We start from the raw sequence: 15,547 nt of genomic DNA, 5'->3' as shown, positions 1-15,547 counted from the left end.
ATCACATCGTTAGTATCAGCATCATTACAGTCCCTTACCTTTTTATCCTCACGATTAGTACAGTCACCCATCTCTTCAAACGTTCCATTAGTGCAGCACCCTACTTATTCAGACCTACCATTAGTGCAACCCTTTACCTTTTTAGACCCACCATCAGTACGGCTTCCTATTTCTTTAGACTTATTTCCAGTTCAAGCTCCTACTTCTTTAGACCCACCATCAGCCCAACCCCTTACCTCTTCAGACCCACCATCAGTACAACCCCCTACCTCTTTAGACCTACCTCCATTACAACCTCCTACCTCTTTAGACCCACCATCAATGCAGATTGACACATCTACTCAGCTAGATTTACCGCCAGCCATTCCGAGGAGTAGGCGGGGCCTACGTCGACCTAGATTGCTACCTCCACCACCACCTCTATTTCCAAGTCCAACCCTATCACAGACAGATGTTCTTCATGTGTCACATGCAATACCTGCTACAATTAGAGAGGAACGTCCAAAAACGAAGAAAGTACCAGTTACACATAGGTTCTCTCCTTGTGGAGGCATATGAGATTATATATGTTTTTTATTTTCCACTATATTAATGTTTAGTGGATATTTGTTGTGACTTGAATTAAACTATTAAAAATTACATTTTGTAGTAGACTTTTTGTAATTAATTTCATTAACTAATTTTGTAAAAAAATCTATATATAACAACTACAACTTAAGAGTATACTATTATTTCGATAAAGATAAATTTATCATAATACAAATAAATTAATATCTTAAAAAACAACAAATTAAATATTTTAAATTAATAAATTATACAATTTTATATATTATTTATATGTTATATAAATTTATTATTTTAATATTATTAATTTATTAATAAATAAAACATTCATTTATAATATCTTCTATTTATTAATTTATGTTTGTTGAAGTAATACTAAATTTTTAAGTTTAAATATAAATAATTTATTATTAAAGTATATATTTTTAATTCGAATAATAAATTGTAATTTAATAGTTTTTAATTAAATTTGAAAGTAAAAAAAAAAATTATAATTGAAATCTCAGTTATCAACTGCGGCTTAAAAATATACTATTATTTCGATAAAGATAAATTTATCATAATACAAATAAATTAATATCTTAAAAAACAACAAATTAAATATCTTAAATTAATAAATTGTACAATTTTATATATTATTTATATGTTATATAAGTTTATTATTTTAAGATTATTAATTTATTAATAAATAAAATATTCATTTATAATATCTTTGATTTATCAATTTATGTTTGTTGAAGTAATACTAGATTTTTAAATTTAAATATAAATAATTTATATTTTAAGTATATTTTTAAATTTCAATCATAAATTTTAATTTAATAATTTTTAATTAAATTTTAAATTTAAAAAAAAAATTAACTAAAGCCGCAGTTGGCAACTACGGCTTTAGTTAAAAAATGAAGCCGCAATTGGTAACTACAATTTTAGTTCAAAAATGAAACCACGGTTGTCAACTGCGATTTTAGTTCAAATATGAAACTGCAATTATCAACTGAGGCTTTAGTTCAAAAATGAAGTTGTAGTTGCTCGTGACTTTCACTAAAATGACGAAAAAAAAAAAAATTTAATGATATGGCGCCTACGTGTCATTTGAACATAAGTTTCAAAAAGTGATTAGGTGTTACAATTTTTTTTTTAAAATAGGCCATTTTGACCCAAAACTCACCATTCCTTCTAGTTATCCTCTCCCACGTGCTTACAGATGAAGGACTCGAAGTTTATCCCAATAATTTAGCAACTTGCACCTATTACCAGGGCCTTTTGGTCCAAGCATGCAAACCATACATCTGTCAACCACTGGTCCAGATGGTGAGGGTGAGGCTACGGAGATTTAAGAGGTTGAGTAGGTTGATCTTGGCCCCGGATCGAATTGCCCCATCTTCGGATATGGACTTGTAGTACTTTCTGTATTAGGTTGTGAGAGAGTGTTGTTCTTGGGTTTTGGGATATATGTTGGATTACACTACAGATCTTCTGGATGTATTTTGTATTACCGTGGGATATTACTATTCTAAATTTCTACACCAGATACATTACTTGGACTGCATTTTTTTTTTCTGTCATGATCCTGCATGTGATTTCTCTTTTCCACTTTGTCATTTATGTGATCGATAACAAAGGGAACTAGTAATGATGTTCTCTTCTTGTAATATTAGTAATATAAATTATATATTATTAAAATTAAAATTAATTATAAAAAAATTATATATTATTTAAAAATCAAGATTTTATTTGAAAATCAATTAGAAAATCAATTTCAAATCACAAATTTAGATTAAAATAAAAAATTTAATTTAAAATTTATTTTTAAATCATAAACTTATTTTAAAATTGAAAAATTATTTAAAATGTAAGTGATACAATATTTTCAAAAAATTATTTAAAATCATGATTTCATTAATTTAAACTTAAATGAAAAAAAAAATCTCAAACTGGGATAGCTATAGCTATTGCCTAGCATCCTCGGTGGCAGCGGTAGCGGCAACGCCAACAGCCGGGGAAGGGGGAGGGTGGGGGCAGGATCTAGAAGGGGGGAAAAGACGTAGGGGCGAGATCTGGGAAGAGGAAGAAGAAGGGGGAAGGGTTAGGTTTTGAACCGTTCGGTTCATAAAAAACCGGTCGGTTCAACTAGTTCACGGTCCAACCGCCGGTTTCAGCGATTTGAGGCCTGCTCAAAGGGTCGAATTGGACCAGAATGATGATCGGCCGACAGTCAAACTGGTCGGACCGATCCAGTTTTAAAACACAGGTAATATGTATGAGGTGATGTGATAGGTTTTTGGGAAAATTGTGTTTTCACTCCAACTAGACTTGGTAATTGAGTTAAAGTTTTCCTATCACTTAATTAAACTCAAAATCCAATGAAATGCTAGAAATTTAGAGGAAGTATATTATCTTTAAAAAATCCTTAAAATGCCTTTAACTATTAAATGAAAAAATTAATTGGTCATCCCACATTTCTCATTCTTTTTTCTTCTTTTTTTCTCTTTTACCATTCTCTCAACTATTTATTAGTGGAACCAAGTTCAATCAATTTTTAATTATTTTTCTCCATGAAATTGAATATGAAAGATAAATGGTTAAAAATTATTATTACTAAATGCATTTTTGAAGTAAATAATTTTTAAATGTCTCAACAAATATTATTCTTTATTTCAAACTTATATTATTTTTCATATATATTAAACAAATTTTAAACACCTCATAAAATATTAGTATTCTTTGTTTATTATAACTTGCAAAGTAGGCATCATAAAAAAAAAAAAAAAATTTCAAACTTATAGAATATATAATAAACACTTTTTAAATACCTTAGCAAATATTTTCTTTTGTTTCTTACTTACAACATAATAAATATGTTGTACATTATTTCTTATATATATTAAATAATTTTTAAATACCTCATAAAATATTATTATTCTTTTTTTTTTCTAACTTACAAATTAGACACCGAGTGTTTATTATTTCTCATATTATTTTGGAAATAATGTAAACATTCACATGTTATATATATATATATATATATTATTCTTTTTTTTTTGTAACTTGCAAATTAGACATTATTATTTCTCATATTATTTTGAAAATAATGTAAATACTCACATGTTATATATATATATATATATATATATATATAATATTAATCAAGAAAATGGTATTTCCAAATTACCTAATTGCTCCCCACACTTATCCTAAATATTTTTAAATAAAGATTTAAATATTTAAAACTATTAAAATAAATATTTTCTTATTAAAGCAATTTTTTAAAAGTAATAAGATAAAAATAATGAAATCTTCAAAACTATAATTACAAAAAATATTTTTAATTTTAAAACTAATTTCATAATTTAAATTAATGATTTTAAAAAATAAAAATGTTACAAAAATATTTTTTTATTTTTAATTCCATTTAAATATGATTTTTTTAATCTTTATTGATAATAATAAAATTATGTTTATAAAGGCAAAATGGTAAATATATATATATATATATATATATATATATATATTTCATTTAGTTTGCTTATAATGAACAATTCAAACATGATCAATTTTAACTTTATATCTTGTGTTAATTATTGTAGGAAAGGTCTTAATGACATAGTTTGATAAAAAATATAAAAAAAAAATCAATAATTGTTCTTAATGTCAAGCTCAAGTTATTTAAAAATCGTACAAAATTTATTAGGAGTGTTGTACACCCTTGTATACTTGACATATTTCTCCTGTACAATTAGTGTAATACTCTTGTATAATAGCGTAAATTTCATTTCCTTTTTAAGTTTTGTATTCATGTAGGTATGTAAACCATGTTTTCAATGGTTTGATTGAGAAAATTGTGGATGATTTAGGATTAAATTTTTTTCCCCAAGTATCAGTATTTAGAAAAATATTGGAATTTTCATGTGATAGTTAAATAAAATGCTTAACATAGATGTACAATTCGTGAGTGATAAGAAAAATAAAAGAATGGTTCAAAATAAATTGAAATCTTTCACAAAATGTAATCTTGTACACTTAGTATATTTTCCTTATACACTTAGTGTAATACCCTTGTACAGTGACACAAATTTCATATATATCTTAAGTTATGTATTTACGTAAATATGTTTAACCATATTTCCAATGGTTTAATTGAGAAAATGGTGGATGATATGGAGTCAAAAATTTTTTCCCCAAATATCATTACTAGGAAAATATTGGAATTTTCATGTGATAATTAGATAAAATGCATGACATAGGTGTACAGTTTGTGGGTAATAAGAAAAATAAAGAAATGATTCAGAATAAATTGAAATCTTTCACAAAATGTAGCCTTATACACTTAGTACATTTCCCTTATACAATTAATATAATACTATTGTACAATGACACAATAAATGAATAAATGAAATTTAATTCTTTTTATTATTTTCATATAGAAAAAATAGTATTAAACAAGGTTTTCAATTTTCATTTTTAAAAATAATTTTCATTTTTTAATTAAACATATTTTTAAAAAGAGACAATATAGAAAATAAAAATTATTTTTAAAAATAAAAAATAAAAACTAGAAAAATATTTTTAAATTAAACTCAAACATAATCTATATAATTTTTAACTACTTATTTTCATCTAAAATGAGTAAATATACTTTTTAACCCTTTTATATAAGAAAATTTCAATCTCTACCATGTATTGATATAATCTACTTTTAAAATTAGGCCATACGAAAATATTTTTATTAGGTATTTAAAATAAAAACTTTCTATCCATTCCCTTTCTTTATTTTTCTTTTTCTTATTTTAATAAATTTTCAATTAATTCAAATCATTAAAAAAATCCTTAGTAAACAAATTTGCAACATTTCATATAACTTGTTACTAAAACTCATATTCAAAAAGTTATTAAAATAAGGAATGAAGAAAATTTTAAAAAAATAATCAACTTTTTATTTTATAATAATAAAAAAACTTTAAAATACTTTTTAGTATAAAAGAAAAGAAAATAGTAAATATATTTATTTTAAATAGTATTTTAATCATTAAATTATTTACTTCTAAAATGTAAAAGATAATCTTTATCTATTTAAATTAACATTTTTTAGAAAGTATTTTTCAAAATAGTCTTTAAATCATTAATATAATTTTTATTTATCTATAATTTAAAAATGAAAAATAATATTGATTTTTCATCAATTATTTATTAAAAGAGTTTAAAAAAATAATTAAACATCCAAAAATGATTAAATAAGAGAGAATTTAATAGTAATGGCATATGAAAAGTGGAAAAATAAAGACAAAATTGGGTCAAAATGGTATTTTTATCCATTACTGTCTCATGTCCGTTACCAAAATATAATTCTCCTTAGTTTTTTTGAGTTTAAATGAGTTTAAATGATATTTAGTAAAACTTAATACTTATTACTTAATCGTTTAAATTAACTTTAAATAAGATTAGATTTAAGTTATTAACTTAAAACTTATTAGTTAATTAGTACTTTAAGTATTAAGATTGTATAAGAAAATTAGTTTAAAATTTATTCTAAATCATCAAATTAATATATTTATCATCATAAATTATAATTATAGAAAATAAGATTAAGTAACAACTAAGATCGTGGAGTAGTAAAAGATATTATAGAATAGTAAAAAAGATTGAAGTAAATAGTGATATAAAATAAAATAAAGATGTGGATTTAAAAATAAATTAAATATTTTTACTTATTACTTAAAATTATTTTTTACTTTTGGTACTTTTGGTCATATACCATTAAATTATTTTATCAAATATATTTAATTTATTTAATGATTTAAATTAAATTATTAAGTTAATTTAAATTATTAAATTAATTTATCAAACACTCGCTAAAACAATACATTGAAAATAATTATCAATCACATCTATTCCTTTTCTTTGAGTTTAACGTTGAAAATAAAATTTTGGCTGGTTATTTCACAAACTAGAGAGAGAGGAAAATTGATAGAATTTTATAAAATTATAAATTAAGTATCATATATTGAAAAAACACTATTGTGGACCCCGCATTTTGGCTCATGCGTTTCCCACTCGATGGCGAACTCGATTTTTGATTTGAAAAATTGATTTTTATTGACTATGAAAATGACTTGGAGTCGCCACTTATTTTTGTTTTATTTTTTAAAAGGGTAAACAAAATAAGAAAGAAAAACCCTAAGTGTGACTCCTTATTTTGGAAAAGGCGGTCTACGAAAAACCGGATCGGGTTCGGGGGTCAGGTTACTTATCGGGAAGGTACGGTACAGACCGTAGCACCCCTCTAAGTCCCTAAAGTCGGGTCTCTACTAATAGGATGAAGCTGACGTGTCAATCAACATGAAAAGTCAATGGGTACTCGAATCAATCATGCACATACGAGAATCAGAATATATATAAAGAATGATCGGGATGAGAGTGGATGCGTACCTAGACCACGAGCCACAGTGCGCTATAAAAAACGAGGTTAGTGATCAAACACAAAATGATTATGTGCATATCAAGGATCAGGGTAAATCAACCACATATAGCTAATGAATCAATCAATCAGTCAATCAATCATGAAGTCCCATATGTAGGGCCCCCACCAAAGCCCATTTATTTTTGCATGAACCAAATCTGTAAATTCCATCACTAGGAATTACAAAATTTGATTCTTGCTTATTTTAAAACAGTTTAAAAACAACGGAGATGAAAATTGCATGCCCAAAGGAAAAATGGCATCAACATTTGATTAAAAATGAGGCTTTTAAAACCTAAAATCTCTAAAGATGGAAGATGGGGAAGTTGAGGTTATTTGAGAAATTGGAATTTGGAAAATCATTTAAAGATAAAGGTTTTTTAAAAAATTAAATTTGAGGATCGGGATTTCGAAAAATTATGTGAAAATGGAAATTTGAAAATTAAATTTAAGAAAATGAAAATTTGAAGAATTGTTAGAGGATTGAATTTTTGAAGATTTGATTTGGAAGGAAATAGAGTTTCGAAGATTTATTTGGAGGCGGCATTTTAAAAATTAAATTTGGAATTGTGGGATTTTTAGAAAATTAAATTTAAAAAATTCGGATCTTGGAAAATTAAATTTAAAACTAGAACATTAGAAAAATTATTTCAGGAATTGAATTTTGAAGAATTAAAACTTAAAAATAATAATGATGATAATAATAATAATAATAATAATAATAATAATAAGCAAATGAACAGATAAATAAATAATAATGAAAATAATAATGATTAAATAAATAAATATAAAAATTAAAATTTTAGAAATTAAATTTGAAATAAATTAAAATTTTAGAAATTAATTGAGAATTGGAGTTTGGAAATTATATTTAAAAGTTAAAGTTTGGAGTTTTTACTAATAAAATTGGAGATTGTAATTTGGGAAAATTAAACTTTGATACTTATAAAAAAAATAGAAGAAGAATTAAAATGGGAATAAAAAAAATGAAGAATTTAAAATAGGAATGAGAGCTACCCGTATATGAAAGAAGGTAGGGAAAAAAATTGAGTGGATGAAAGGGTGAGAGAAAGGGGAAAAAAAATGAATAAAGAATGGGTTTGGTGGTTAAAGTCCTATTCAAGGCCCAATTTCCCATATTTGACCAAGAACCCATGTAGTATTACTATGTGCCACCTGTGAACCTTCTTCTTCTATATCAGTGCCAAAAAACAGCCCCAAAAAAAATATTCCTCCTCCATAAAACCTCCCTCACTTTGTAAAAGAACCTCACAAAAACATCTCCCCGCTTACCTATTTCCCTTCCTTTTCCTTTTGAGCCACACGTCATCGGCAGGAAAGCAAAAAAAACAAGCAAAGCTCCACTCATTTGCATCAAATCCCATATCAAACGACCCATCAATCACAATAAAAATGTAGAGATAAAGCTAAAACAGAAAATAACATGAACATTGAGGACAATGCAAACAGGAGAACATGAAACCTGCTGATGTATAGGATCTTAGTTTAGGTGGCTTCCATGAGCTTAAAAACTGGTGGGATTAATGAATCAAAGAAAACTCAAGAACAGAGCATATGTACAGAGGATTAAATTCAATCAAAACGAACAAATAATCCTATCTATCCACACCAAAACAACGAACGAAAACCTCCAACAGCAAGAGAAGAAAATGAAGGAACAATGGTAATAAAAATAAATAAGAGATGTACAGTAGACTTACCTGTGGATCCCTCCAAACTAGCTCAAAAATATATATATATATATATATATATATATATCACTGTAAAGGACCAGCAGCAAAGGTCTCCCCTCCGTCTAAAAACCTCCCCCCAAATCTCAACCTCTCTCTGTTTTTCTTTCAAACTCACCCACAAAACCAGTCTGCTCCCGTCCTTGGCACCAAGACTCCTCTCCGTAGCAGCCTAAGCTTCAGGAATCACCTCCAGAAAAATCTCTTCCTTTCCCTCTAGCTCTCCGTTGCTGCCCGAAACTCCCCTTTCTCCCCCCTCTTCTCATTCCTCTGTAGCCTGCCCTCTCTTGCAGCTGCTCACCACGCTCCTCTAACCGTCTGCAGCTTTTTGCAAATTCCTTGGACACGTGTCGACCTATGGTTGGCCATCAAAAACACCATTCTGGTGCCCCAACAGCCAATGAAAGATTGACACGTGGCCACCCTAGATGGCCACACCTGTCAAAAAAATGGCTGCATAAAAGCAAGCCCAGAATGGGGGTCTACAACTATAAATAATCATTTTTCTTTTTTTTTTTCTTATTGCAATCATAGCATTTTTATTTATCAATTTGTGTTAATAGCTTACTCATAATGAATTGGGGAGGGAGTCTAAGTACATAGCATATAATGATTTTTTTTTAATATCAATTTCACAATCTTATCATCGTCACATTAACTATTCCCGGTAAAATTGAAATTTGAGATGAAAATGAATTCATTACGTAGGCAGTAATGAGAATGTGACATACCGACACCCACGAAGCCGTATTATCTTGAAAATATGAACCACATGTTCTATACATAGAATTTGGAAAAATAATCATTTTTATGGTATGGAAATCTGAGAAAAGTCATGAAATTCAATGCTTCTGGACCCTCCACGTGACAGAACATTTAAGCACAGTCCGACAGATCTTATCAAATTTGCTGCAAGTCGTCGTATACTGGGGACTCATCTTTCTTATTGGGATTACAAAACAAACGTGATGTGCCATCTCTTAATCGATTGAATTGTTATAATCAAACAAGATGAATACCTAATTTTATATATATTGGAATCTCTTGATTAAAAATAAAGAGTAGAAAAATAATAACGGAAGCATACCTGAATCCATTGAAGGAGAAACCTTATAGGAAGAAAACCCTTTGAGATGGTCTTTCAATTCTAGTCACTAGATTCTGTGTCAATTTCTCTCTGAGAGGATTTTTCAGAAATTGGAATATGTAGTCGTAGAATGGGGATTATAACCCTATTTATAAATCGCTAGGGCAGTTTTAATTTTATCACAATTATATTTCTACTCCTCATAGAAATAATAATTATCTAATGGTATCTACCCAATAATCTCATGACAATTATACCCTTAAGCCAATTAATCAATTATTAATTAGATCACTATATTTAGGCTTAATTAAATGATAGCACACATATTTTAATTATTTGCATGTGTGGCCCAAATTATAGATTAATTACAAAAAATTAATCTAACATGAATGTCGTAATTGCGCCCTTCGAATTTGGAAAGAGGAGGTTTGCATGGTACCAAAAACAAAGGGTGATTATATATATAAATTTGAGAAAAAATTATACCAGAAAGAAAATAAATAATAATAAAAATATTTGAAAATAATAAATTATTTGTATATGTTATTTTAAAAGTTTTTAACTCACTTAAATTTTATTTTTATTTTTATCATATTTATTCAATATGAGAAAACTATTTTTTAAAACTAAAAAATTAAATAAACAAAACATAAATTAAAAATCAATATGTTATTTTTATATCTTAATCCAAACTCATTTTATTTATTTTAACTCTTCTGTATAAATATTAAATAATTTAAAAATATATAAATTTTTATTCATTTTAATTATATATGATTTTTTTTTCACATTTTCTATTATAAAACCAAATATAGTAAATAATAATATTTTTTCTTAATATTTTCCCCTTTTCTTAATAATTTCAGTTAACCCAAGATTTTTCCTAATAAATGTCAAATGATAAAAAATATGATTAAGATATAATGTCATTTTTGAACTTGAATGTTTCAATTTCTAAAGAATTTAAGCAAGTTAAGAGAAAATCTTTTTTTTTAAAAAAAAAAAAAAAGGAAAAAAAGAAAGTAGTTTAAAATGGTCAAAAATAATTTTAAAAAGGTTTTTTTTTAAAATGAAAGGAAATATACAATTTTTTATTCTCAATGTTTTCATAATGGATCAGAACTGAAAAAGTTACGGATTCATGTTCATAGGTCAGATTAATGAAATGTCATAAATATATAAATTATATATTATTAAAATTAAAATTAATTATAAAAATAAAAATTAAAGTTTATATATTATTTAAAATCAAAATTTTATTTGAAAATCAATTAGAAAATTAGTTTCAAATCACAAATTTAGATTAAAATCAAAATTTTAATTTAAAATTATAAAATTTAAAGTTTATTTTTAAATCATAAACTTATTTTAAAATTAAAAAATTATTTAAAATGTAAGTGATACAATATTTTGAAAATTTTATTTAAAATCATGATTTCATTAATTTAAATTAAAATTACAAATTTTAAAAATCATAAAGTTAAAAAAATAATAAATGTAAAATAAAATAAACAATAAAGGAAAAAACTAATAAAGTAAATAAAAATAAAAAGAAGGGGGAGGGGAAGCGACAGCGGCAGCGCCAACAGCCGGGGAAGGGGGAGGGAAAGCGGGTGGGGGGAAGAGGAAAGAAGGGGGAGGGTGTGGGCAGGATCTAGAATGGGGGAAGGACGTAGGGGCGAGATCTGGGAAGAGGAAGAAGAAGGGGGAAGGGTTGGGTTTTGAACCGTTCGGTTCATTAAAAACCGGCCGGTTCAACCGGTTCACCGATCCAACAGCCGATTTCGACAGTTTGAGGCCGGCTCAAAGGCCGAACCGGTCCGACCGGTCTGGTCCCATTTTTAATACACAGGTTATTCTTCTAGTTTTGAAGCTGAAAACTAACAAACTTTCAAAAATTCAAAATCTTCAAATAACTGCAAAGATAAAACTGAAACACATCACGGTCGTTCGTGCTCTTTTCTAACGCACCGCCAAAAGCGCAGTACATGCGGGATACAGTAGTTTCAAAATGTTAACCACGTACTCCCACCACAGCGTCTATTGCACTGGCTTAACTTGCTGCCACACCCTTATTCTTGATGCGTCTATACGCTTTGAGATAGCTCACAAAATTATCCATGTACTGTTTCTGCTTGTCCCTGTCTCGAAACAGACTGCTCATCTCCTTGGCTTTATCCCTGTAAATCTTGCCCCCTTCCTCCACCATTACCAGCCTCAGTGACTGGGCCACTGCCTCCCTCGTAAATGATCCATCTCCCTCATTTCTGGGAATCAGATACCCCATCTTCTTCTCCTGCAAAAAACTAGCGTTCAAGCCTTGGTCAGCGAAAAATGTCAACAGAATGAGAGGTCTCTCCAAACTCAGTGCCTCCACCACGGAGCTCCACCCGGAGTGACTCAAGAATCCACCGATGGAGTCGTGACTCAGTATCTTTAGCTGAGGCGCCCAACTCGTGCACACTACCCCGCGACCCTTGGTTCGCTCCTCGAATCCTTCTGGCAGCTTGACCATCTCAGTATCCGAGGGGTCAAGGCTCATTTTTAGCACCCAGAAGAAGGGTAGCTCGGACTGCTCCAACCCAAGAGCGATTTCAGTGATTTCTGTTTGGTTGGGTTTGGCCTCGCTCCCGAATGCCACATACACCACCGACCCTCTGGCTAGTTTGTCTAGCCATTCCTTGATTTGCTGCCATGTCTCATCCTTACCATAGTCCCCACGATCGTCCAATTCGGGAGCTAGCTGACCCACCGGAATAACTGGTTTACGGTTAAGCTGCTCTAAGAGGCGCAGCCACTCGGGTTCCAACTCAAAGCAGCTTCTCACGGCCAACAGGTCGCAGCCTTCGATGCTTTCTGTGAGCCGGTACTTAAACGAAACGCCCGAAGCATCACCACTCAGGCCCTCAGAAATGATCTTCTTTATTTCAAAGTACCGAAACGCTACCTTTGACTGAAACGGCACCCACTTGGGAGGAACTGTGAAATGGTCAGGCTCCGACCGATACTCTAACTGGTCCCCTGGAGTGAAAAAACCCACACAGGACGCGTTGAATATACTGAAGAAAGCGCACGAAATACCAAGCTTGGTGGCGATAGGGCCCAACCAATAAGGCGCAAAATCATGAATAACCCAGTCCGGATCCGCAGCATCTAGGAAACGAGTCATGGGCTGTTGAAGCAAATCGTAGGCCACCTTGAGAAATTGAACCTTGTCATTCGGAAGATCAGCTGTGGCCTCCGCGTTCTCCAGGAGGTTTGGCACATGGGGCAGCGGCAGCTTCACGAAAGTGATAAAAGGTGCCAAATTTGGAGGAAGCTTTGGGAGACGATCAATGTTCCTAGGGGTAGATACGAAGGACACATGATTACCACTTTGAGCAATGAGCTTGGCAAGCTCCAAGAATGGTATCATATGGCCAAAAGCTAGCCATGGAAACATGACTACATGAAGCTGAGCATCGACTTGTTTTGACAACAAAGCCTGAGAATCCATGGTGGCCCTCCTGTAAAGCCACTATGTTTCAACTTTCAACTCAAATATATACGCAAAAGAGCACTTTAATGTAGGCTAATTAATTAGTAATTTACCGATTGACATTAGCTTTTTGTTGGTACCCTTAATCAAATTAATTAGTAATAAATTTCATCATTTTCCCTTCAATTATTTTTTTATTTTTCAACACTCTTCCCGTGGAGATACAGGTTTAGGGATGGTAATGGGGTGGATTTTTTCAGTATCCGGCACCCACTCCACCCCTAATGGGATGATGTTCAATTTTAATAAACGGGTTTGGAACGAGTTTGAGAATTTTTTTTAAAACCCGGGGCGGGTTTTGGTATTGCACTGTCCCGTCTCGCCCCTATTATATATATAATTAATTTTTAAAATTAATTTAATTTAAATTTTATTTTACTATTTTTAATATATAGATAATAATAAAATATTTTTAATAAAATAAGTTATAAAAATATAATAATTTAATTATTTATAAATTATATTTATTTTAATGTAATTAAAATTTTTAAAAGTAATTATTTTAAAAAAAATTAAAATTAAAAAAAAATGTTAAACGGGCGGGCAACCGGTATGAGAATTTATCATACCTATCCCATTTTATTTTTTAAATGGGATGAGAATAAGAATAATTTTGAATAAATGGGACGGGATTGGGATGGGGCGACCCATCCATTGCCATCCCTATGTGGATCTCCAATTTAATTTTTTGATATTTATGATATGATTGACATATATTTATAATTGTCTAATTTTATTTATTTATATTTTTATATATTGATCAATAGTCTCAAAATATATATATATATATATATATATATTTTAGAATGTTTGACTTTTTTTTTTCGATCTTATTTATTTATACCCCATTGGTTTGTGCTCACATTTGATAGCTTAGGCATCATTATACATATTCAATTATTTGAATTTTCTATTTTATAAATATCATTATAATATCTTAAAATTTTATCTTATACTTACCAACATTCTTTGTGTTTATTATTTTCATTTTATTTGTATTTTATTCACTTTTTGCAGGCCTTGGTGCTACAATCAGCAGACTGGACACTATGCTTTTTCCAATCCAAAATACAAGCTTTCTTCTATTTTTATTTAGGATATGATTTCTAATAAACCTACAAGTTAGCAATGACTGTGAAATCGATATGGTTGATCGGACCAATTGACCTTTAAACAGCATTAAATTAGATCGGGACCAAGAGCCCGGCGACCGAACGGGCCTCTTCAATTTGCTCTTCTGTTTGGGTTTTTTCCTTCTTTTTTTTTTTTTTCCATCAAGCCAGGCCCCCCACCCTGTTTATTTTTTTTACTTTTATGTAAAAATAATTTATTTTCAGAATTTAGGTTCCCACCCCTTTTTGGCTTTTTCAATCATTCCTTCTTGTCGGCAGTGGTAAGTGGTGTTTATTTTTTTTACTTTTATGTAAAAACAATTTATTTTTAGAATTTAGAATTATTTTCAGAATTTAGGTTCCCCACCCTTTTTTGGCTTTTTAATCATTCCTTCTTGTCGGCAGTGGTAAGTGGTGTTTATTTTTTTTACTTTTATGTAAAAATAATTTATTTTCAGAATTTAGATTGTTTGTGTTTATATTTTTTCATGATTTATTATAAATTTTTTATTAAATAAAAAAAGTTAAAATATGTAATTTTTTCTAAATAGAAAAAATAACATATTAATTTTTTTTAATACTTAATAAAAATAAAATATTGTAAAAACAAATAACCTAATATTTAACGCTATTAAGTATTAAGTTTTATTTAGAATTAAGTAAAAAAACAAATATCACCTTAGTCCTGGTTTCCTTGTCATCGTTTTCTTCCTCAAGATAACGTTTTATCCTAAAACATGAAGAAATGTTGATATTGGGTCGCCAAGGGTCATCGTCCTTCTGCTATATTTGTTATCAGTAATAAATGTAGGTCCTATTTGGTTTCAATGAAAAAAAAAATTAAATTTTTTTTTTCATATTTTATCTTGTCACGAAGAATAATAAATTAGTTAGAATTTGAGAAGGAAATACTCTGTTCTCTTCGTGAGAGAAACCAGAGTGAAAGAGGGTTTTTATATTGTTCAAAAACTCTGTTATAGGAAGTGAAGACAGCTATTTCTACAGCTGTCATAACAGAAAACTATCACGTGGGCACTA

General features: G+C 29.2%; 1 protein-coding gene across 1 annotated transcript; it reads right to left on the bottom strand.

Moving 5' to 3' along the window:
• Positions 1-11,748: 11,748 nt before the first annotated feature.
• LOC100267730 (UDP-glycosyltransferase 91A1) lies at positions 11,749-13,386 on the bottom strand. The gene has a single exon (XM_059738583.1). It carries the CDS (start codon positions 13,353-13,355, stop codon positions 11,913-11,915), a length of 1,443 nt encoding a protein of 480 aa, XP_059594566.1. The 5' UTR covers positions 13,356-13,386; the 3' UTR covers positions 11,749-11,912.
• Between the last annotated feature and the right edge of the window lie 2,161 nt (positions 13,387-15,547).

Source organism: Vitis vinifera, chromosome 7, assembly GCF_030704535.1.
Source record: "Vitis vinifera cultivar Pinot Noir 40024 chromosome 7, ASM3070453v1".
NCBI lineage: Eukaryota > Viridiplantae > Streptophyta > Magnoliopsida > Vitales > Vitaceae > Vitis > Vitis vinifera.
This window is presented reverse-complemented; position numbering and strand designations above follow the sequence as displayed.

Excerpts from the sequence above, each read along its gene's own strand:
- LOC100267730 (XM_059738583.1), bottom strand. The coding sequence starts at position 13,355 with ATGGATTCTCAGGCTTTGTTGTCAAAACAAGTCGATGCTCAGCTTCAT.